This window comes from Salvelinus namaycush, chromosome 15 (assembly GCF_016432855.1).
Source record: "Salvelinus namaycush isolate Seneca chromosome 15, SaNama_1.0, whole genome shotgun sequence".
NCBI lineage: Eukaryota > Metazoa > Chordata > Actinopteri > Salmoniformes > Salmonidae > Salvelinus > Salvelinus namaycush.
The window spans coordinates 22,627,747-22,651,606 of record NC_052321.1 but is presented as its reverse complement, the minus strand read 5'-3'; the positions used below and the strand labels follow the sequence as shown (position 1 = coordinate 22,651,606).

At 43.5% G+C, this 23,860-nt stretch overlaps 1 protein-coding gene across 2 annotated transcripts; it reads right to left on the bottom strand.

Moving 5' to 3' along the window:
• Nucleotides 1-977: 977 nt before the first annotated feature.
• LOC120060314 (NACHT, LRR and PYD domains-containing protein 3-like) lies at nt 978-23,416 on the bottom strand. Of its 2 annotated transcripts, XM_039009515.1 has the most exons (11): nt 23,229-23,416; nt 16,445-16,611; nt 16,182-16,298; nt 15,957-16,064; nt 10,230-10,314; nt 9,494-9,722; nt 3,438-5,247; nt 2,948-3,121; nt 2,641-2,814; nt 2,409-2,455; nt 978-2,254 (listed from the first exon to the last, which is right to left on the bottom strand). In XM_039009515.1, the coding sequence occupies exons 2-11, from the start codon at nt 16,576-16,578 to the stop codon at nt 1,716-1,718; spliced, it is 3,417 nt and encodes a 1,138-aa protein (XP_038865443.1). In that variant the 5' UTR covers nt 16,579-16,611; nt 23,229-23,416; the 3' UTR covers nt 978-1,715. The 2 variants fall into 2 exon arrangements, with proteins under 2 accessions (XP_038865443.1, XP_038865444.1); XM_039009516.1 differs by lacking the exons at nt 10,230-10,314; nt 16,182-16,298; nt 16,445-16,611; nt 23,229-23,416 and having other exon boundaries at nt 15,957-16,041.
• Nucleotides 23,417-23,860: the final 444 nt, after the last annotated feature.

Genomic DNA, 23,860 nt, shown 5'->3' with positions numbered 1-23,860 from the left:
TTTCTGTCTCTCCTCTCTGCTAAGACCGATCCGGCCCCTGCAGCGCAGACCTCTGCCAGCCACACCACCACTGCCCCTGAAAGCTTCTCCCTGGGCCCATGAAGACAGGAGTTTGTCCTGGACCACTGGTAGTGGACAGAGCCATTGAGAGCTGCTATTAATGGGCTACTGGCCAAGCACCACAGGAAGAAAGAGATCCAGAAGCAGTTGGATCTGCTCTGCTATTAACACCAGCCCAGAGAACTCCTGGAGTCACTCAGCTCTGGCATTATGTTACTGCAGAGTGAAACGGTCAGTTTCCCAGTCACGTACACTGCCATCTGCACTTACAAAACAGAAGGCCTCATCAACTCAAGGATGCCATTTGAGGATTTTGCTGCCTTCCTTCAGTGGAAGCTGGAGGCCACAAAGCAGAGGGCGGCAGTGTGGAAGGAGCAAACAGAGGAAATAGAAAATCCCCAGAACAGCATCCCTCCGGTCGTCTGTCCAGGTTCTGCCACCAGACGCTGAAACAAACCCCCAACAGCCCTCACACACATACCGGCTTTCCTGGAGTGGCAGGAAAATATCTACTTGCTATAGTTAGTGTGTGAATGTTTGTTGAACAGAGGATTGTGCTCCAACACTATCATAAATATGCCTTTGATTTCATCAAAGTAAACCATTCTTTTTTTATGTTGTCTTTATAAGATGGACATATATACATTACGATTGTGCTCCAACATTATAAATATACCTTTGATTTCAGTAAAGTAAATCTCAACGATTTGAGAGAAACATGGTAATGTTTCACTGATTGCCCATAAAGGAAAATGGTTCCTACATGATAGTGCTGCTTTGTTACCCAACTGATCTGGTGTCCTTTCTGTCATCCTGTGAACCCTGTTCATTGCTGCTCGCAGCTATATTTCGATTCATTATATTTTTGTGGTTACAATTATGACTGAGGCATCAGAACAAACGCAGCGAAGTCAGAATCCTGAAAAGCTAGTTTTATTTATAGCAGAATATACTGTACATGAGAACAGGACTTTACATGACAAAGACAGGACATAGAATGAAACAATACACACTTTATTGCCTGTAAAACAAATGATATTTAAGGACAATGTAAGATAAGTTCATATGTATGCAGAGTTAGATACAGTATTTATTTTACAAGTTGCTATTCCCGACATACATCAAATTACTTAGTACAGATGACATGCTTCAATGAATAACACACACAGTATGTAGACTACCTACATTAAAATATAAACATTTACAGAGTATTGATGCTGAACATGAGAAAGAATAATAAATAGATACATGTATAGTCAAGTGGATCGCCCTGAAGATGTGGCTGTTACTCTGACTTATTCTACATGGCACAGACACAGAGCCATGATGCCAGACCTAAACCCTGCATAGAGGGGCTCAGCGAATTGTAAATTTCCATTTTAGTCATTTAGCAGACGCTCTTATCCAGAGCGACTTACAGTTTGTGCTTAAGGCAGCTAAGACAATCACATATCACAGTCATAGTAAGTAAAACTTTTAAAAACAGCTATCAGCAAAGTCAGTGCTAGTAAGAAAAGACAAGTGTGAGTGTTAGTGCAAGAAAGGGAAGGTAGATGTTTGTTTTTTTATTTTCAAGGGGGAGGTGTGCTGGGGGATTACTGGGCAGGGACTCTAAAGATGGGCAGGGACAGGACTCAGATGAATTGTAGGAACGGCTATTCTATCTGGCACAGGGACACTGCGGAATCATGACACCAAAGCCGAATTCCTAGGTAGAGTGGCTCAATGAATGTGGTGTGGAATGTGTGCAGGTGGGTCAGTGTGTCAGAGGAGACACTATAGAAGGACAGAGTGCCGGCCGACCAGTCCAGATACACTCCTACTCTGTTGGTGCTGGAAGGAGGGATAGGAATGGTAGTGGGAGTCTTATCATGCCTGGTAGTGAAGTAGTTTTTATAACAACTGAGAGCCCAGGAATTGTTATTGTATCCAAGCCCACACTCATCACCCCGTCCTTGCCTGTCAAGTCCATGGTAAGCCACTCCTATGTGAGCCTCTAGGCCTCTCCACTCCACCTCCCAGTAACAGCGCCCAGTCAGACGCTCTCTGCACAGCACTTGTTTCCAGAACAGAAACCTCTCTGGGTGATCAGGATACGACTGCTCGTCTTCAAGCCGTGTCACTTTCCTGTTCTTCTCAGATAGAGTCATGTCATTGTGTGCTGTGTTGGGGTCCAGGGTCAACTCACAGGCATCTGATAGAGACACAAATACATATTTAACGTAAGACAACAGATTTGCACCTCAAATCTGAATAGGTAGAATAAAAACTGGATGAGGTAAGGTTAAGAGTTTTGTTCAAATTTCAAGAATTAAATATAGTCATTCTTCACTGCAACCAAGACTTACATTTCTTGAGTGCTGATTTCAAATAACACTCTTCATTATGGTCCACACTGTGACAAAACAGAACACCACCATATTTTATGGTGTGAGACACCATTAGTATCATAGGGTATGTTTTGTCTATTCAAAAATACAAAAGATATCTTTCAATATCATACAATTGTTCGCAGTAGTTGTGTCAAAAAAGTACATTCATCAACTTTAGTTCTACGATTAACATCAATTACATTTCTACCTGAGTTTCTTCAGTCTGCAGTTTGGATCCCCTCTTACAGCAGTGAGCAGTTTCACTCCGAAATCGCCTGGGTGATTGTAGCTCAGGTCCAGCTCTTTCAGATGGGAGGGGTTTGTTCTCAGAGCTGAAGCCAATGACGCACAACCTTCCTCTGTGACCACACAGAATGACAACCTGCAAAAAGACTGGTCACTCTTAGAAATAGACCTATTGGTTCTGTGACATCCCAAGTATTATCCATACCATGTGAAAGGCTGCTACACATCAAGGTTATGTTCATTTATGTACAAATGGGAGAAGTAGTGACCTCAGTTTCTCTAGTTTACAGTGTGGACTCTCCAGTCCAGCAGAGAGCAGCTTCACTCCAGAATCTTTCAGGTTGTTGTCAGTCAAGTCAAGCACTCTCAGCTGTGAAGAGGTTGAGCTGAGAAGTGAGGCTAATGGTTCACAGCATCGCTCTGTAAGGTTGCATCCATTCAGCCTACACAATGGGAATACGAAAACAACACAATATCACGCTTTTAAAGTTCCAGTCATATGTTAATATCCCCTTGCTGTGGTTTTTCAGCTATCTTAATGGAAATAATACAATGTCACTTTAAAGGAGTACTACCCTACCTACTCCTCTTGAGATCAAATGTGGTATTCCACAGGGATCGATTCTTGGACCTCTATTCTTTCTAGTTTACATTAAAATATCTGCCAAACAAAACTACTTTCAAAACTACTTTCTCAGATACCTTATGAAATCTGTCTCCATTTTAAAACAAAATATTGTTTCATATATGTATACTTACAGAGCTGTACTGGAGGCTTTGACCACTGGCAGCAGCCTAAGAAGACCTTCCTCTGATTTTGAGTATTTCTTCAGGTCAAACACCTCCAGCTCCTCTTCTGAAGTCAGTAACACAAAAACCAGAGCTGACCACTGTGCAGGTGAGAGTTCGGCTTCTGAGAGACTTCCTGAGCTCAGGTAGCTTTGGATCTCTTCCACTAGAGAATGGTCATTCAGTTCGTTCAGACAGTGGAACAGATTGATGCACCTCTCTGGAGAGGGATTTTGCCTGATCTTCTCCTTGATGTACTTGACTGTTTCCTCATTGGTCTGTGAGCGGTTTCTTGTCTGTATCAATAGGTCTAGTAAGTGAGTGTGATTGGACTCCATTGAGAGGCCGAGAAGGAACCGGAGGAACAGGTCCAGGTGTCCATTCCCACTCTGTAAGGCCTTGTCAACAGCACTCTTGTGGAGGATGGTTGCAGACGTGTCTTCAGACATCTGAAGTATTCTGGTAGTGGTTTCAGGTTCTGCCATTAGATTTACATTGTCATTGTTGAATGTGACAAACACATACACAGCAGCAAGAAACTCCTGGATGCTCAGATGCACAAAGCAGTACACCTTCTCCTGGTACAGCCCACTCTCCTCTCTGAAGATCTGTGTGCACACTCCCGAGTACACTGAAGCTTCTGTGACATCGATGCTACACTCTCTCAGGTCTTCCTCATAGAAGATCAGATTGCCTTTCTCCAGCTGTTGAAAGGCTAGTTTCCCCAGTTTTAGAATCATCTCTGCATCTGCTTTCATCTGTGAATCTGTCTCAGCTTTCTCTGGTCCCTCTGGATATTTCTGTGTTTTGCGTAGTATGTTGCAGATCAGGAAGTGGTTGTACATTTCAGTCAGAGTCTTGGGCATCTCTCCACTCTGTGCTTCCCCCAGTTTCTCTAGAACTGTGGCAGAGATCCAACTGAAGACTGGTATGTGGCACATGATGTAGAGGCTCCTTGATGTCTTCATGTGTGTGATGATTCTGCTGGCCAGGTTCTCATCACTGAATCTCTTCTTGAAGTACTCCTCCTTCTGTGGGTCATTGAACCCTCGTACCTCTGTCACCTGGTCAACATACTCAGGTGGGATCTGATTGGCAGCTGCAGGTCTGGAGGTTATCCAGAGGAGAGCAGAGGGAAGCAGATTGCCCTTGATTAGGTTTGTCAGCAGCACGTCCACTGAGGTTGATTCTGTGACATCACAACAGCCCTCATTGTTGTTGAAGTCTAGAGGAAGTCGACACTCATCCAGACCATCAAAGGCAAACAGAACCTTGCATTTGTCAAAGTTAGAGATTTCAGATTCTGCGGTTTCATTGAAAAAGTGATGAAGAAGTTCCATCAAGCTGTATTTCTTATCTTTCATCAAATTCAGCTCCCGAAAAGGTAGAGGAAAGATTAATTGGATATTGTGATTTGCTCTTCCTTCAGCCCAGTCCAGAATGAACTTCTGCACAGAGATCGTTTTCCCGATGCCAGCGACTCCCTTCGTCAACACAGTTCTGATATGTTTGTCTTGTCCAGGTAAGGATTCAAAGATGTCGTTGCATTTGATTGCTTTTTCTTGTGCTGCTGGTCTCTTGGATGTTGTCTCAATCTGTCTCACCTCGTGTTCTTTATTGACCTCTCCACTTCCACCCTCTGTGATGTAGAGCTCTGTGTAGATCTTGTTGAGAAGAGTTGGGTTTCCTTGTTTAGCTATCCCCTCAAACACACATTCACATTTCCTCTTCAGATTGGATTTGAGTTTATTTTTACACACAGCAAGCTCACCTAGAAGACCTGAAAATGCAGACATCACTCATGTGTTACCTTAGTAAAGGGTTGAGAATCAAGTGGACATTTATGATAACCTATTCTCTTCATTGAGAAGAACATGTAAAAAGAAAATGAAGTATTAAAAGGGGAAGTTCACCCAAAAACACTTCTGGGCCCTTTTGCCCCCCCTATCCCATGACTGCAATCGTCATTTTAATGACTTACTCGACATCATTTTTCTGCTAACTTATTTCAGTAGGCAAATATTTAACAATTTATTTTGTTATTTTTATATTGAAATCCAGGAAGTAGATTAATACGCACCATGAGTTGGGACGTAGGTCAGGACTACTTATTAGTATTATATAAGTAATGGAAAAGGGAATTTCAACACAAAGCAAAAAACTAAAAAAACAGTCAGTAGGACAGGATAACGTTACAGTAGCAAGCCAAATACATCACAAGCTACAGTAGCTCGCTGAATGGCAAACAAATAACGTTATAAATTACATTGTAGTGACTACAGGTGTTAGCAATTTAGCTTGCTAGCAACCTACTGTACCTCGAATGGTTGCAGATTTTCCGTCCATAGTGGAAAGACGGTAAATCCCCCCAAAAAATGCTGGGTTAAAAACAACCCAATTTGGGTTATTCGGTAACCCAGTGCTGGTTAAATATTGGACAGAACACACACGATTATTTTGACCTAGCCTGTTGGGTTGTTTGGATTACCCAAACATGGGTTAATTTAATCTTAAGGATCAGACACTTTTTTTCAATTTTCATCAGGTGGTTTATTTTTAACCATCAGCTGTAATTCTTAGGTTCTTTTCAGGAGGCGTGGCCTATTAGGGAGGTGGCTTTCAGATCATTATTTTTGGCCACCAGTTAAAGTAAATGTCATTCCTGTTCATCATGTTAAGTATATACACTGCAAATTTCCATTTTCTTTGAATATTTTTTGCACATTACATATTATAATATAAAATTCATAACATGAATATTTGCATATCCCAACATACGTTTTATGCTTTAATGAGGCTTACACAAGTGTATCAGTGTTCAACCTTAACATGTGATAACAATACAACAGAACAGATGAACTGGAATGACATCTACTCTCACGGGTGGTCAAAAATAACTATATGATCCATATCTCAATAACCCAGCATCAATAGCCAAGCGGTTTAAAAAATAATAATAATAATAAATGACTGCAACCCAGCTGTTGGGTCAACCAAACAACCCAGCATTTTTTAGTGTGTGAACAGAACCCGGTTTCAACCAGTCCCAAAATAATCAATAATCTTTGTACATTAAAAAACATACTTATTTGGCAATTCAATCCAGAGACACCAATCGTTGTTAATGCAACAATAAATACACAGAGCTTTTAATGCATTTTAGGTCATTTCGGAAATGTACCATCTTGATATAAAAACACAGAAAACTATATACCAAAGCAATGGACCTGTCTATTTGTGGGAAAATCACCCTGATTAACTCTTTAATCATATCACAGTTTACCTATTTGCTTATGGTTTTGCCTACACCTAGTGACCTGCTTTTTAAATTATATGAACAAAAAATATTCAATTTTATTTGGAACGGCAAGCCAGATAAAATTAAAAGGGCCTATTTATATAACGAATATGAATTCGGAGGGCAGAAATTATTAAATATTAAAGCATTAGACCTCTCACTAAAGGCATCAGTCATACAAAAGTTATACTTAAATCCAAACTGGTTCTCTAGTAGATTGGTACGAATGTCTCATCCTATGTTCAAGAAGGGCCTTTTTCCCTTTATTCAGATTACACCTGCTCACTTTCGGTTGCTTGAAAAGGAAATAATCTCCAAAATATCTTTATTTTTTAAACAAGCCTTAGAAAGTTGGTTGCAATTTCAGTTTAATCCACCTGAAAGGACGGAACAAATAGTACAACAAATCTTGTGGTTAAATTCAAATATAGTAATTGATAAAAAAACTGTATTTATCGAAGAAATTTTTAAAAAAGGTATAATTTTTGTGAATGATATCATAAATAGGACTGGTGGAGTAATGTCACACATGCAGCTAACACAGACATATGGAAATGTCTGCTCTACCCAAAATTACAACCAATTAATTGCAGCATTACCACAAAAATGGAAGAGGCAGGTAGAAGGGGATAAAAGTAAGGAACTTGTATGTCGGCCTTATATTAAAGAACATAAATGGTTAAAGAAAAGTGTGATAAATAAAAACATATACCAATTTCATTTAAGGACCAAAAAACTTACAGCTGTGCCATATAAATTGCAAAATAGTTGGGAAGAGATTTTCGATGTACCCATTCCATGGCACATGGTTTATGAATTGATACGCAAAACAACGCCGGATTCAAAACTTCGAATTTTTCAATTTAAATTATTGTACAAAATTCTTGCAACTAATAGAATGTTATATATATGGGGGATACAATCTTCCCAGCTCTGTAGATTCTGCTGTGAGGAGGCAGAGTCATTAGACCATTTATTTTGGTATTGTCCGCATGTAGCTCGTTTTTGGTCACAGGTCCAGGAATGGTTGAAGAATTGCAACATTTGCGTAGAACTAACGCTACAGATAGCAATACTGGGGGATTTGAAAAGCCATAGTCAATCAATCAATAATATAATAATTATTTTAGCAAAAATGTTTATTTTTAATTTACAATCCGTGGAAGCTATGAGAATAGGAAGATTCAAATCTTTTGTGAAGCATCACAGCACAGTTGAAAAATATATGGCAAATAAAAATCCGAAATGGATGATGTTGGAAGATAGATGGGAAAGGTTGAGTGGAGCTGAAGGGTGGGACTAATAACAAGATAAACAATGTAGGGCATACGGGATCTGTGAAATGTGTATAGGTGCGGAGCTATTGTGAAATAGCACAGTTACAAGTGGAAATCAAACTGGATGGACAACAGAAATAGAGGAAGGACTAAGAACAAATAAGAGAGAACTATTATAAAGTAGACTGTGTCTGTAAAATGTGTATAAGATGTATAAATTGAAGGTAAAAACAGAAATGTTTATCAGTTTACTCCAATTGGGATATCGGTGGTAGGGTTTGCGGGGAATAATAATAAAGGTATACTCTTTAAAAAAAGTATGTATGTTTATGTAGGTATGTGTATGTATATATGTGTATATGTATGCATACGTGAATGGATATATATATTTACCCCAAAAAATATGGGGGATTGGAAATGATGCAGACAATTACATTGGAAGCAACATTCTTTCCGCAATATTAAGCTGATTCACCCCCCAGAAAAAAAAAAAAAAAAAAAAAAGCAATGGACCTGTGGTGGGGGGTAAGTTGAGCCAAAGGGGGAAGTTGAGACACCCTTGTTTCTAGGAAACCATACGCAAAAATTAATCATTTGACCAAATATTTAGGATGATTTCATGGAGTCTGTGATCATTTCAGTCTGTGAAGGAAGAAACCACATGGAAAAAGTGGTAAGCAAGTTAGGTGATTTTTTTTAAATCACCAAGTCAAATGAATTTATTGCGTTAGAGGTTTCATGATGCTTGCATCTAAACCAAAGTAGAACATTTTAAGATTGTTCTATACATCAGTTGGAGTCTCTATAAGCTTCAATATGCGGTCTTAAACCTAACATGAAAGTGCACCGTTGTAGCTGTATGGGGCTAATATAGTCAAAATGTATGCCTTAGGGTAAGTTGAGCCAATGGCCATGCAATGTATTATCACTGGGATATGAGGTAACAACAGGACCTGGCCTATGTTAAAAGTTTTTTTTTTAAGTACCAAATGTTTGTGAGGTGTTAAGCCTGTGTTGAAAGATGCTTAAAATGATTAAAAAGACAAAAAAGCAATTGTGTTTCGGAAATAAAGATACACATGGTTTTAAAAATGTAATGGTAATATTCCATTCAGTACAGAAATTTGTAGGAGCTTAACTTACCCTGTCCCGTGGATCAACTTACCCCATACCCAGAGAGATCACTTTTTTTGGACAAGCTATGTTTTCAAAACTGTAATGTTTAAATGAATTCTGATTATTTCCAGGGATACACAAAATCCTTAAATATATGTAGATCTCTTTATTAGAAGTAATACTATATTTCCCTCGACAGAGTGATGTTGAATAAATAAAAAAAGGCTCAACCCTACTCTCCCCTACTGACAAACAGCCAGGCAAGCATTATAAATGGTCCAGAAGTATTTTGGGGTGAACTTCCCCTTTAAGGAATGAAGTCAGAAACCACTTACTGTTCTCCAGTGTGTCAGCAAGCTCCTTCTGGTTCATTTTCCTCAGAATGTGCAGTGTGATCTTCAGCGCCCCCTCTCTGGGAATGCTCTCCTGCTCCACATCTTCAGCGTCCACCAATTCCTTATCCTCCGTCTGACTCTCAAAGCATTCTGGGAGATCTGGACACAGAATCTTCTTGAACTTCTTCAGCTCCCGTTTTACCAAAGCAATGGCATTTTTTTCAACCAACTGAAATGGATCAAAGGGTGTGAAAACTAATGCAGTATGTATATGAATACAAAGATATAATACAAAATACTGAGGTTGGGAAAGTAAGGGAAATTGTAAGTAAGCATAAGTAAGCATTTCACGGTTGTATTCGGCGCATGTGACAAATAAAATTTGATTTGATATGCAACCAAAAATACATTATATGTTAATGAGATAGTTTGGGATTTTGGCAATGAAGCCCTTTTATGTCTCTGCATCCAGTATGAAGGAAGTTAGAGGTAGTTTCGCGAGCCAATGCTAACTAGTATTAGCGCAATGACGAAGTCTATGGTATCTATTAGCATGCTAGCAGTTACCACAGACTTCCAGCCATTGCGCTAACACTATTTAGCAATTGCGCTAACGTTAGCAAATTCCTTCAAACTGCATGCCGAAACATAGAAATGGTATCCACGAGTTCATCTGACTCTGGGGAAGTAGATTAAACACTGCCGAATAACACATGTGAGACATAAGCCAGCCCACCCTGAATATGGAAGACAGGTCTGTTTGATGACTCTGGGCAGACTGACCACTGGGAACTTCTGACTCTGATCCCTCCTTTTTGTCTCTGTGGACAAAACATGAGATTTCACTTTACTACAACTGAAGGAAGGCCAGCTACAGGGGGTGGTACAGAGACGCCCCTGGCACTGCTCCGCCACCAATAGATGTACAAGGAGAAAAGCATTGAGCAGTGTTGGTTCCCTGGCTTATGACCATAGATGTCCAGAAGGAAATCACCCGCCCGGTACAAATCATTTTTGTGTTACATAAATAGTCCACCCACCAAAAAAGGCTACAGAAAAGGTGTTTTGTAGTCCAGGAAGCTAAACATGTCAACATCATTATGTAGAAAATTTGATTAAGATGAAGAGTTTGACATTCAACTTGTAAAAGTTGCACATTAATTAAAATGTACATATTTGAAATCGTTTTGGGTTATTTCCCATAGCAACGTTAATTAGGTTGCCATGTTACATCTTGGTTACAATTGTTACACATGTTCCGTTGTCCATGCTTGCAGAAAGCAGTGCATGTACAATCCGTCCAATCAAAGATGGCGTAGATGTGCAGACGTGGTTTGTCGTCCTCTCGTGTACTTTTGTATTTTTTGTATATATTTCAATTTATTTTCAATCTCTTCTCCAATTTTAAATCAGATATACCTTCCGGTAACCCGCCTCACCCAATGTGATACGGATCCGTTAATTTTTAGACCTTATAGCCAGAACCTCCATCAGAAGCTAGCCATCAGAAGATAACCAGCTAATTAGCTACTAGCTATTTAGTCATTGTTAGCCACTGCTAGCGGCCTTTACCTTCTGCACAGACACCAGCCGTTTTTTTTTGCCTGAATAATACTTGCCAGGCTGCCAGTATCGGACTGTTTTCTCCACTACAATGCCGGATTCCTGCCGTAAACCCTGGACCATTACTCCTGATCATCACAGCTAGCTAGCTGCCACCGAGTGACCCAGCCCCGAAGCTAGCCCTGAGCCAGGCCCACCTCCCGGCCTACTCTGTGATCACTCGGCTACACAGCCGATGCCTCCCGGACTCTACCCCAACACGGCTAGAATCCACTACTCCTCCGGATCCTTGCCGTAAGCTCTGGACCTTTGCATTGGATCATTGCTGCTAGCTAGCTGCTACAGAGTGGCTATAGTGGCTAACGCCCCTGTCCCGACGCTAGCACCAGTTAGCCGCGAGCCAACTGCATCTCCCGGCTAGCAAACAAAATTACTACAACTACAATACCTCTTTTGCCATCTGGCCTGGACCCTTTGTCGACACGGCGCCCCGCCATACCACCACAACTGGTCCGCCGATGTAACTCCATCCGCTGTGCCCTCAACCGGCCTTTGCCGGACGTCGGAGCAGAAGCCTCTACTTACCCGGGCCTGCTAACTTTAAATGCCGTGTTCTAGCGTAGTAACGACTAACCTGTACCCGGCTTCCCTGTTCCATCTATTTCTGTTCACTGGACCCTATGATCACTTGGCTACATAGCTGATGCCTGCTGGACTGTTCATTAATCGCGGTACTCCATTTTGTTTATTTTGTTTATCTGTTGGCTCAGGCCCTGTGTGTAGTTCACTGACCCTCTCCCGCCCATTCATCGCCATTTTACCTGTTGTTGTTGTCTTACCTGATTAGCTGTTGTTGTCTTACCCGTTGTTGTCTTAGCTAGCTCTCCCAATTAACACCTGTGATTGCTTTATGCCTCGCTTTATGTCTCTCTCAAATGTCAATATGCCTTGTACACTTTAGTTTCGTTTACTGCGGAGCCCCTAGTCCCACTCAACATGCCTCAGATACCTCCTTTGTCCCACCTCTCACACATGCGGTGACCTCACCCAGCATAACTAGCACGTCCAGAGATGCAAGCTCTCTTATCATCACTCGGTGCCTGGGCTTACCTCCACTGTACCCGCACCCCACCATACCCGTCTGTACATTATGCCCTGAATCTATTCTACCATGCCCAGAAATCTGCTCCTTTTATTCTCTGTCCCAACTCACTAGACGACCAGTTTTGATAGCCATTAGACATACCCTCATCCTACTCCTCCTCTGTTCCTCAGGTGATGTGGAGGTTAACCCAGGCCCTGCGTGTCCCCAGGCCCTCTCATTTGTTGACTTCTGTAACCGAAAAAGCCTTGGTTTCATGCATGTTATCATCAGAAGCCTCCTCCCTAAGTTTGTTTTACTCACTGCTTTAGCACACTCCACCAACCCTGATGTCCTTGCCGTGTCTGAATCCTGGCTTAGGAAGGCCACCAAAAATTCTGAGATTTCCATACCCAACTACAACATTTTCCGTCAAGATAGAACTGCCAAAGGGGGAGGAGTTGCAATCTACTCCAGAGATAGCCTGCAAAGTCCTGTCATACTTTCCAGGTCTATGCCCAAAGAGTTCGAGCTTCTAATTATTTTAATTAATCTCTCCAGAAATAAGTCTCTCACTGTTGCCGCCTGTTATAGACCCCTCTCAGCTCCCAACAAATTATCAAGGAACCCACCAGGTACAACCCTAAATCCGTAAACATGGGCACCCTCATAGATATTATCCTGACCAACCTGCCCTCCAAATACGCCTCTGCTGTTTTCAATCAGGATCTCAGCGATCACTGCCTCATTGCCTGCATCCGCTATGGGTCCGCGGTCAAACGACCACCCCTCAGCACTGTCAAACACTCCCTAAAACACTTCTGCAAGCAGGCCTTTCTAATCGACCTGGCCCGGGTATCCTGGAAGGATATTGACCTCATCCCGCCAGTCGAGGATGCCTGGTTGTTCTTTAAAAGTAATTTCCTCACCATCTTAAATAAGCATGCCCCTTTCAAAAAATGTAGAACTAAGAACAGATATAGACCAGACCTGACTGCCCTCGACCAGCACAAAAACATCCTGTGGCGGACTGCACAAGCATCGAATAGTCCCCGCGATATGCAACTTTTCAGGGTAGTCAGGAACCAATACACGCAGTCAGTCAGGAAAGCAAAGGCTAGCTTTTTCAAACAGAAATTTGCATCCTGTTTCTCTAACTCCAAAAAGTTTTGGGACACTAAAGTCCATGGAGAATAAGAGCACCTCCTCCCAGCTGCCCACTGCACTGAGGCTAGGTAACACTGTCACCACCGATAAATCCACGATAATCGAGAATTTCAATAAGCATTTCTCTATGGCTGGCCATGCTTTCCACCTGGCTACCCCAACCCCGGCCAACAGCTCCGCACCCCCCTCAGCTACTTGCCAAGCCTCCCCAGCTTCTCCTTCACCAAAATCCAGATAGCAGATGTTCTGAAAGAGCTGTAAAACCTGGACCCGTACAAATCAGCTGGGCTAGACAATCTGGACCCTCTCTATCTAAAATTATCCGCCGCCATTGTTGCTACCCCTATTACCAGTCTGTTCAACCTCTCTTTCGTATCGTCCGAGATCCCTAAAGATGGGAAAGCTGCCGCGGTCATCCCCCTATTCAAAGGGGGTGACACTCTAGACCCAAATTGTTATAGACCTATATCCATCCTGCCCTGCCTTTCTAAAGTCTTCGAAAGCCAAGTTAATAAACAGATCACTGACCATTTCGAATCCCACCGTACCCTCTCCGCTGTGCAATCTGGTTTCCGAGCTGGTCACGGGTGCACCTCAGCCATGCTCAAGGTACTAAACGACATCATAACCGCCAGTGATAAAAGACAGTACTGTGCAGCCGTCTTCATCAACCTGGCCAAGGCTTTCGACTCTGTCAATCACCGTATTCTTATCGGCAGACTCAACAGCATTAGATTCTCAAATGACTGCCTCGCCTGGTTCACCAACTACTTCTCAGACAGAGTTCAGTGTCAAATCGGAGGGCCTGTTGTCCGGACCTCTGGCAGTCTCTATGGGGGTACCACAGGGTTCAATTCTCGGGCCGACTCTCTTCTCTGTATATATCAATGATGTTGCTCTTGCTGCGGGTGATTCCCTGATCCACCTCTACGCAGACGACACCATTCTGTATACATCTGGCCCTTCTTTGGACACTGTGTTAACTAACCTCGAAACGAGCTTCAATGCCATACAACACTCCTTCCATGGCCTCCAACTGCTCTTAAGCGCAAGTAAAACCGTTCAGTGCCCGCACCGGCCCTCCCGACTAGCATCACTACTCTGGACGGTTCTGACTTAGAATATGTGGACAACTACAAATACCTAGGTGTCTAGCTAGACTGTAAACTCTCCTTCCAGACTCATATTAAACATCTACAATCCAAAATTAAATCTAGAATTGGCTTCCTATTTCGCAACAAAGCCTCCTTCACTCACACCGCCAAACATACCCTCATAAAACTGACTATCCTACTGATCCTCGACGATGTCATTTACAAAATAGCTTCCAACACTCTACTCAGCAAACTGGATGCAGTCTATCACAGTGCCATCCGTTTTGTCACCAAAGCCCCTTATACCACCCACCACTGCGACCTGTATGCTCTTGCCGGCTGGCCCTCACTACATATTCGTCGCCAGACCCACTGGCTCCAGGTCATCTATGAGTCTATGATTGGTAAAGATCTGCCTTATCTCAGCTCACTGGTCACGATAACAACACCCACCCGTAGCACACGCTCCAGCAGGTATATTGCACTGGTCATCCCTAAAGCCAACACCTCATTTGGCCGCCTTGCCTTCCAGCTCTCTGCTGCCAATGACTGGAACGAATTGCAAAAATCGCTGAAGCTGGAGACTTTTATTTCCCTCACTAACTTTAAACATCAGCTATCTGAGCAGCTAACCGATCGCTGCAGCTGTACATAGCCCATCTGTAAATAGCCCACCCAATCTACCTACCTCATCCCCATATTGTTTTTATTTACTTTTCTGCTCTTTTGCACAACAGTATTTCTACTTCACATCATCATCTGCTCATCTATCACTCCAGTGTTAACTTGCTAAATTGTAATTACTTCGCTACTATGGTCTATTTATTGCCTTACCTCCTCACACCATTTGCACACACTGTATATAGACTTTCTTTTTATTCTATTGTGTTATTGACTGTACGCTTGTTTATTCCATGTGTAACTCTGTGTTGTTGTTTCTGTCGCACTGCTTTGCTTTATCTTGGCCAGGTCGCAGTTGTAAATGAGAACTTGTTCTCAACTAGCTTACCTGGTTAAATAAAGGTTAAATAAAAAATATATAAATGTGACCGAAGGAATCCTGAAATAATACAAGATAAGAAGCTGTTGAAACATGCTAAATATATTTTTTCTCAGATGCCAGAACAGCTCTTTATTTAGCTTGCCAGGACCTTGATTGTTTTGAGAGCTGGTCTAGCAAACGTTGTGCTGTCATTATACAAAAGTAGGCAAAAGCAATATGGCCCTTAAAGGCTAAATACAGCTGCAAAAACATATTATATTCACTGAGAAAATCATGGTAAATCATGTTCATTCGTTTCGCGGTTCCTCCGGATCAGTGAAGGTAACATGTTGGTTCTTGAGTAGATGCAAGGACAAACAAATAGTTCTGTGCACCAGTGTGAAACAAAAGTAACCAAGGTGAAACACGGGAAATTACCCAAGATGTGCAACTTTTACATGTTTTGAATCACATAGTGTTCATGTTCATACAATTATCTATATAATGATGTTGACATTTTTCAGTTTTCGCTTCCTGGACCACCGAACACCACAACAGGCCTCTCAGATCACTTACCGTTGTCTTATGGTGATGTCTCTGAACTCTATTGGATGCCCGATAGACTTGACACTCTGCATGGACACACAGCTGGGTGTAGAGGAGTCTGGTCTCTCCATCTGGTTCCTGTTGAAAGGCCACAGTAATCAGAGCTGTTAAAACTATGTTCAGAATAAGTAAATATTCTGCTAGTTTCACAACATGGTAATAAGGAGAGGGTCGAGGAAATCGTCAGACACAAACTTGTGATCAGTAGAAACATCTCTCCTCTGGAACTCTATTGGATGCCCCATTGACTTGTCACTCTTCATGGACAGACAGCTGGGTACAGGTGAGACTGGTCTCTCCTTCTGGATTGGGCTTTAACACAACAGAGACAGATCTTCAAACAAGCTTGTTTGGCACACTCTGAAAAGTACAGGCTAATTTAATTTCCATCCCTGCATATTATCACTGCTGAGCTTTGAGATGAATACACAAGATAACACCATCTCTTTTTTACTCACCTTTCTGTTACATTGGTGGAGTCAAGTTCTCCACAGAGACTCATTTTAGAGGCAGTGCCCCCCTCCTCTCTGTCCCCAGAAAGACTCATTTTAGAAGCAGTGTCACTCTTCTCTTTCTCCCCAGAGAGACTCATTTTACAGGCAGTGCTACCCTCCTCTCTGTTTTACTGTAGAAGAAAAAAGGGAACAAGTAAGATGAGATTCAGGGCAGCCTTGAAAATAAATCAAGAAAACAGTACAGCGTTTATATTGATAGTAAGCCATACCAGATACAGTAAGTCGCAGCAACGCCTATACATTCATCTTCTAAGTAAATTGGGTCTGGACAGTCAGACACTTGTACTGAGAGTGTTCTGACTGGGTGCATTACAGTATGTTTGGTATGGCAAATAACTGTAGCTTACACCGCCTTAAGGCTTATACAAAGGAATGTGAAAACAACACAGAAAATCACTGCAACAGAGCTGCTATGCATAAATGACCTTTTCACCAATCACTGTCACAGCAAGGCACTCGTTCTGTATAGCCTAGTTAAGGACGGCCATTCTCTTTGTATTGTTGTGGCAGAGCCCCACCTGTTTAGCTACACATATACATTGTGGTATCCCGGGAGGTCACCCTCTTGGTGATAGAGGGGAGGTACGTGCCGCGACGCTGGCTCCCTCTGCTGGGAGTACACGGGCTGGGCACCCCGACGCTGATGGCTCCAAGTAGAGGTAATTAGGGGAGTGTGCAGGCCACATAAAGGGAGCACCGTGGCACACCACGAGGAAAAACAGAGAGACAGACACGGAGCAGACCCTGAGAAGAACGACCGAGCCAAACCTACGTTATTTTGTTGTTATGTTTATTTTGTTGTCAAGTCGTGTTTTCTGACTAGAACCTCCCTGTCTCTGTATTAATCTTTGCGCGCTCAACCTAACACCCCACGGTTTACCACATATGGTGGAGAATGCGGGCATCTCAGTAGCATTGGGTGCCGTGCGGTCGAGAGTACAGAGATTACCATGGAGGAACTGGTGGCTCAGTTTATCCTCAGCCAGCAGAAGCAACAGGCTCTCCAGGAGCGAGCACTGGAGGAACAGCACCAACAAAACCTCAGACTGGTAGCAGATGTAGCCCAGATGAAGGATGGGATGGCTTAGGAGTCTAGCCCGAATCAGTTCCTGGTTAAGTTAATGGAGGAAGATGATGTGGAGATGTATTTGTGCACCTTCGAGAGGACGGCGCAGAGGGAAGGATGGCCCGAGCCCAAGTGGGCCAGCCTTTTGGCACCCTAATCTCTCCGGGAAGGCCCAGAAGGTCTACTTCGACTTGAACGCCGACCAGGCAGCAAATTATGAGGGATTCAAATGCGAAATCCTGAGCCGTTATGGATTCAGCCTTGCACGCCATGCACAACTGGTACACGACTGGGCCTTTGACTCCACCGTCTTCCCCCGCGCTCAGATGAGCGAACTGGTGCCCCTGACCAAGGGTTGGCTACGGACCGACGTACCGTCCCTCCCAATAATCGATAAGGTCGTCCTGGATCAATACCGTCGGACCCTCCCATATGAGATGAAGGCGGAGAGTATGCAGAACCCCCAGAGCCTGGAGGAATTGCTGACAGTGGTGGAAACCCACCAGAACACCCAGGACCTGCTGAAAGGGGCCCGGGATGAGAGAGTGGACACGGCGAGGGGCTGAAGGGGGCCCGGACGGAACCAGCCGAGGCTGTGACGCGGGAGGGCAACCCGAACCGACGCCGACATCCGCTGCTGGACCTAGATCAGAGGCGCTGCTATGAGTGTGCCGTGCCGGGACACCTCGCGTGGAGCTTCCCCGGTCGGGAGGAGTCCAAGCCCTCTGCATCCCCCCAGCTCCGGGGTAACCCGAATGGCGAGTTAAGTCACCTCCTGTTGGGCACCCACAGACAGCCCCTCCGGTGGTTCCTGTACGAATCAATGGCATCGATGCCAGCGCTCTGCTGGACTCTGGCAGCATGGTGACCCTGGCCCAACCGCAGTGGCTCACACGAGAGGGGAAAGACAAACCGGGGGACGAGGAGGTGACAGTGTCCTGTGTACACGAAGAGGTACCCAGCCATGCCAGTGTGGATAACCGCTCCAAAGGGGGGAGTGCCAGATGCGCGCAGGGGCTGTTCCTAACCTGCCCGTGCCCATTCTCTGCAGTAGAGATTGCCCTCTCTTCCAGGCACTGTGGAGGCACGCGCATGAGGTAGGAAGGAGAGGAAAAAGGATGGTCGCCTGCATAACCCCCGACCTGCCGCAGGAGGTGTCCACTGGGTCCGAGTCGGACCAGGAGGAGGGAGACAACACCGTGCCGGGAAGCGAGCCATCGTCCGAGGACCTCAGGCTCCCCTTTATGGAGTTGGAGGAACCTGAAGGACCGCCTGACACAAGAATCACGGGCCAGTTCGGGATGGCCCAGTTAGAAGACCCCAACCTCCAGAACGCAAGGGGCCAGGTGATTGCGATGGATGGCGTGCTATTACCTGGGTAAGTGGGTGGCACTACCCCCACTTTGCAATCAAGCTAGATGTATTGTATCAGGTAGTAAAGCACAATGGAGAGATGAAAGACTTGTTACTCATACCCACCCAGTATGTTAGGACTGTCTTGCAGCTTGCCCACACCAACCTGTTTGGGGCACAGCTGGGATGGAGAAAACCAGGGAGAGGATCGGAAATCGGTTCCACTGGCCCAGACTCAAGCACGCCGTGAAGGACTACTGCCGTACCTGCCCGGAGTGCCAGATCACAGCTCCGAGGGCACATTATAGAAACCATTTGGTTCCCTTGCCCATTATAGGGGTGCCGTTTGAGCGGTTGGCGATGGATCTGGTGGGTCCGTTGGTGAAGACCGCGAGGGGACACCAATACATCCTGGTAATCGTGGATTACGCCACTTGGTATCCTGAAGCTATCCCGTTACGCACGGTGGAAGCGAAAGGTATTGCACAGGAGCTCTTCCATTTATTCAGCCAGGTGGGCATTCTGCGGGAAATCCTGATGGACCAGAGCACCGCATTCATGTCTCAGGTAATGAAAGATGTCTACAATCTGTTACGAATCAAACAGGTGAGGACCAGTGTGTACCATTCACAAACGGATGACCTAGTCAAACGCTTCAATAAGACCCTAAAGCAGATGCTGAAGAAGGTCATCAATGGAGGAGATGAGGGAGAGGATGTGGTCATGGAGGAGATGAGGGAGAGGATGACTGTGATTTGGCCAGTGGTGAGGGAGCACATGGCCCAGGCGCAACATACCCAGGAGCGCGTATACAACCGGCCCAACCACGAGAGTTCCACCTGGGTCTGAAGGTCTTGGTGCTGATCCCCACAATGGAGAGCAAATTCCTGGCTACGTGGCATGGGCCCTATGACATCGTCGAGCTGGTAGGTGACGTCAATTATAAGGTCCGCCAACCGGGGCGCAGAAAACCCCTCCAGCTCTACCATGCAAACTTATTGTAGAAGTGGCATGCACAAGAAGTGCTGTGTGCAACGTGGACCCGACCACAGCAGAACCCGACCTCTGTTGAAGTTGCCATGGGGGAAGACCCCAACCCGACCCAACGACAAGAGCTCCGAGAGTTGGTCCAGCGGAATACGGCCATGTTCTCCAAGGTGCCGGGGCGCACGGATCTCATGGGACATCATATCCACACACGTTGGGGTCTGAATAAAAACCGAAGCCAGACTGCAACATTTTAGTAGCCTAGCTAGGTCTGTGGCATGTGTCTGTACACTTTCCCTCCGCTGTAAATGGGACACGAAGAAGCAGCGCAATTGAATTCACTGATGTGAGCACATCGCACTGTAATTTCATAAAGTAGATGACTCAAATGTTAGCTCCTTTAGGCTCGCTTGTGTATCCTATTCGGCCCGCAGGCCTTGTTTGACATGTGCGCTAGCGTATTAGCCACGTAAAGACTGACTTGTGATCATTGCCCTTGCTAGTTTGATTGTATTGACATTCCCAGCCTTAGTTACAGTCGTCTGTTTTTGTTCAAAATATTGAGTCATTAAACCTGAAACGGTGCATCCCGAATGGGTGGAGGCAGCAAACAACGTACCAGGCCAGCTGGGATTTTTAACCTGATGGCAATGTTTTTTGGAGTACCAAGAAATGTATTGGTGAAATACATTAACCATGCATTGAACTGCTTCCATCTTTTCTGCCAATATTGCCTTGCTGCATGTCATGGAATTTTTAGTCAAATATAACCTATTTTTAAACCTCTTAAAGTTGGGTTTGAAGCATAAACTGGGAATTTGATATATCTGAGGATTGTTTCTTATCTGCAAAGTAGTTAAAACGCTGTCAGTTCCACTTTAAGAACGGGCTGCATAGAAATAGCGCACATAGAACATATCTACTGCTTCTTAGACTTGCTTTCAATGATAATGACAGATCTACAGTGGCAACCCGTCATTCAGGGTTTTGAGCCCCACATTCTTAGCAAAAAATTAATTAATAAAAAAATTGGGTGGGGGGGCTTGCCTGTTTTGCATGTTATTTTGGCATTAATACGTGTCTCATATCAGTTAGCAAACAATGTAAAAATAACATATATCATTGAGTTAATGAAGCCACATACAAACATGGTCTCTTTTTTTCTTTCTTGAGTAAGGCAGCTTGAAAATGCAGGTGTTTCAGCCTAGCTCGGTGCTTTCTGTGGTGGTGGGGCAAGCCAGCAGAAAATATGCAGTGTTGCGTCGTGATTGGCTCAGTGTTCTGTCACTCATGGGGACTTTATGTCACTGTCAAGTGTAAGAGGAGACATAAGGAATTTCTATCCCTTCGGATGCTTCCATAGTTACATTAGAAGTGCCCATCCAAAAAGGCTCAAGGTCAATGGCCACAGATAAAATGACGTCAAATGTACAGTAGCTTTGATTGGACTTATCATATCAACGTCATACTTTCACAATCTTAGCTAGCAGTCATCATCATGAATCAAGTCGACAATCTACTGGCAAATCCTTTTTAATCCTTGTCATATGAAGAGAAATAATGAAGAGAAATGATAGATAAAACGTATCGGTGCTCATCGGCCATTGGACATAAACATTACACAACAAGTTGGAAATCGTAAATTCAATGAGTGGTTTGGAAGGAATCAGTGACAGTGGCTGTATGGTCCCAAATCTGGGATTAAGGGTCTCTTTTCAAAGTTTAAAATGATAAACATTTAACATTGGCCATGCTGTCAACGAAGCATGATTTGTGCCACGCTCAAAACAACTGTTAACTCGGAACTGCAAAACTTGATTTCAGTGAGTTCAAGACAACTGGGAAGTAAGGAATAAACGTTTTGAATGGTCATCCAACTCGGAATTGTAAATCTGGCCTCCAGTTGTTTTGAAAGCACCATAAATCCAGAGAATGCCAGACTTTGATGACAAATTTTGCCCACAAAGGACCGCCGTTCCACCTTCCTGTTCAAGTGAGCACAGCACAACAAGGGGAGTCCCAAAATGTATTGTATGCTGCTGCATAATGTATGTAATATGCCAGGGAGATATGTATACTGTAGCTAAGAAAGTAATACTAAGTGTATGTTGCGTAGTAAGATGTTAGTAGCCCATGTGCCTCACCCTAATAATTTGGTATATTTACCTTTCTTAATTTCGCCTACTGTTCTGACCGTTCTACTGTAGCCTATAACCTGTGTAAGAGAAATGTAATCATTGAATATTGTAAGAGCTTTCATTGTCTGATTATATGCCCCCTTTATTTATCCTACGGTTCTGACTTGGTGTACAGGGAGAACACTGTAAGAACGGCCCATGTTCTGAATTCTGTTGCTGTACATTTCAAAAGGGCTAAACAAATAGTTATTGAGTAACGTTTGAGTAACGTTACATCCGTCCTAGCTCGCTCATTAATGTCTTATTCGAAATTACGGATGCCTCTTATCCACTTGTCGTCCCCTTATGCCATAGTTTGTACATCTCAATTGTCATTAGAAACCACATTTGTTTAGGCAAGTCAACCATATCTGCTATGTTTTTTAAAAAGGCAGTAAATGAGGCTGAATGAACTGTTTCGCTGCCAGACAAGGCTCCGCATATAGCCAGTTGTTGCAGTGCTAAGATGTTGGGACAGCTTTATGTAGGCCCTAACAGTTTGTGGGCACCGTTTGTCACCGTTATAGTGCAAGTAATGTGTTGTGTAGTGTCTTTGCTAGTGTAACAGTATAACTTTAGTACGTCCCCTCGCCCCGACCTCGGGCGCGAACCAGGGACCCTCTGCACACATCAACAACGGTCGCCCACGAAGCGTCGTTACCCATCGCTCCACAAAAGCCGGGAACCACTACTTCTAGGTTTCAGAGCAAATGACGTAACCGACTGAAAGGCTGCTAGCTCGCACCACCGCTAACTAGCTAGCCATTTCACATCCGTTACACTAGCATGCATCCCACTTTTTTTTTGCCCCACCAAGATTTACATGCTAATATCGCAACTGCAGATGTATAACTCCCATTTCTATGTGAATTTGGTCATAGTCCAAAAAGTTATTGCAGCTTTGACCAAGTGATATTTGCTGTTATTTTAGAAATTGACATCTACAAAATGACTTCGACAGTCTATATTAGCCATATCTATTACTCAAAAGAGAAGTCGTTTTACAATCGGAGTAATTTTTATCTCTTCTTATGTCAAACACTGAAGGTAAATTATTTGTCCATATAAACCCACACCCTTAGAGTGCAGTTCTGCAGTAACAAACATTGACGGTTTTAATATTAAAACGTATTTTAAAGCCTACCTTTCATCGATCTAATGCGTGTTCGAGTGAAGTTTCACTTTCAGATGAATGTGTTTCTATGGGCGCACGTCATCAAACATAGGCGCTAGTGGAATGGAAAATAAAAAAAATAGGCTGCGGATTGTAGTTAGTAACCCTAACCATTTTATATTTCAACCATGAATGCTAATTCTTCAAATTTTACTAGTGAACCGTCTCAACATGGACTCAGGGGTAGACGTAACATAGTAAAGTAAATCTGGGACAATCCATTTAGTATAGGTTACATATTAATTTGTGGATTTCCATCATCCATTTCGTATGCCATGTTATGAATTGGAATTCGTAGAATATGTTCCGAATTTGCTAAACTTATTTCTTACGAATTTCAATATGTTGTGGGTAATGTTAGCTAGGGGTTAAGTGTTAAGGTTAGGTTAATTAGGGGAAGGTTTAGCTAACATGCTCTAGTCTGAGACCAGACTGAACGTCTATGCAGCATCTGCATGCCAACCATTTGATCCTAATCAGTTTCATGGAATATGCATTTAGATCTTCTTAGTTATGTACAGTGTTGTTTCGAATTATATAGTGAGCAGACAGTGTTAACTGTATCATAGACTACCTGTGTTTTGTTTAATTGACAGCACATA

What these genes read in the sequence shown, in the direction of transcription:
- LOC120060314 (XM_039009515.1), bottom strand. Translation starts at nt 16,578, where the DNA reads ATGAGTCTCTCTGGGGAGAAAGAGAAGAGTGACACTGCTTCTAAAATG. An exon ending in TGTAAACTAGAGAAACTGAG is followed by an intron (nt 2,815 to 2,947) that starts GTCACTACTTCT and finishes GTCTTTTTGCAG; the next exon opens with GTTGTCATTCTGTGTGGTCA. An exon ending in TGCAGACTGAAGAAACTCAG is followed by an intron (nt 2,456 to 2,640) that starts GTAGAAATGTAA and finishes GTTTTGTCACAG; the next exon opens with TGTGGACCATAATGAAGAGT.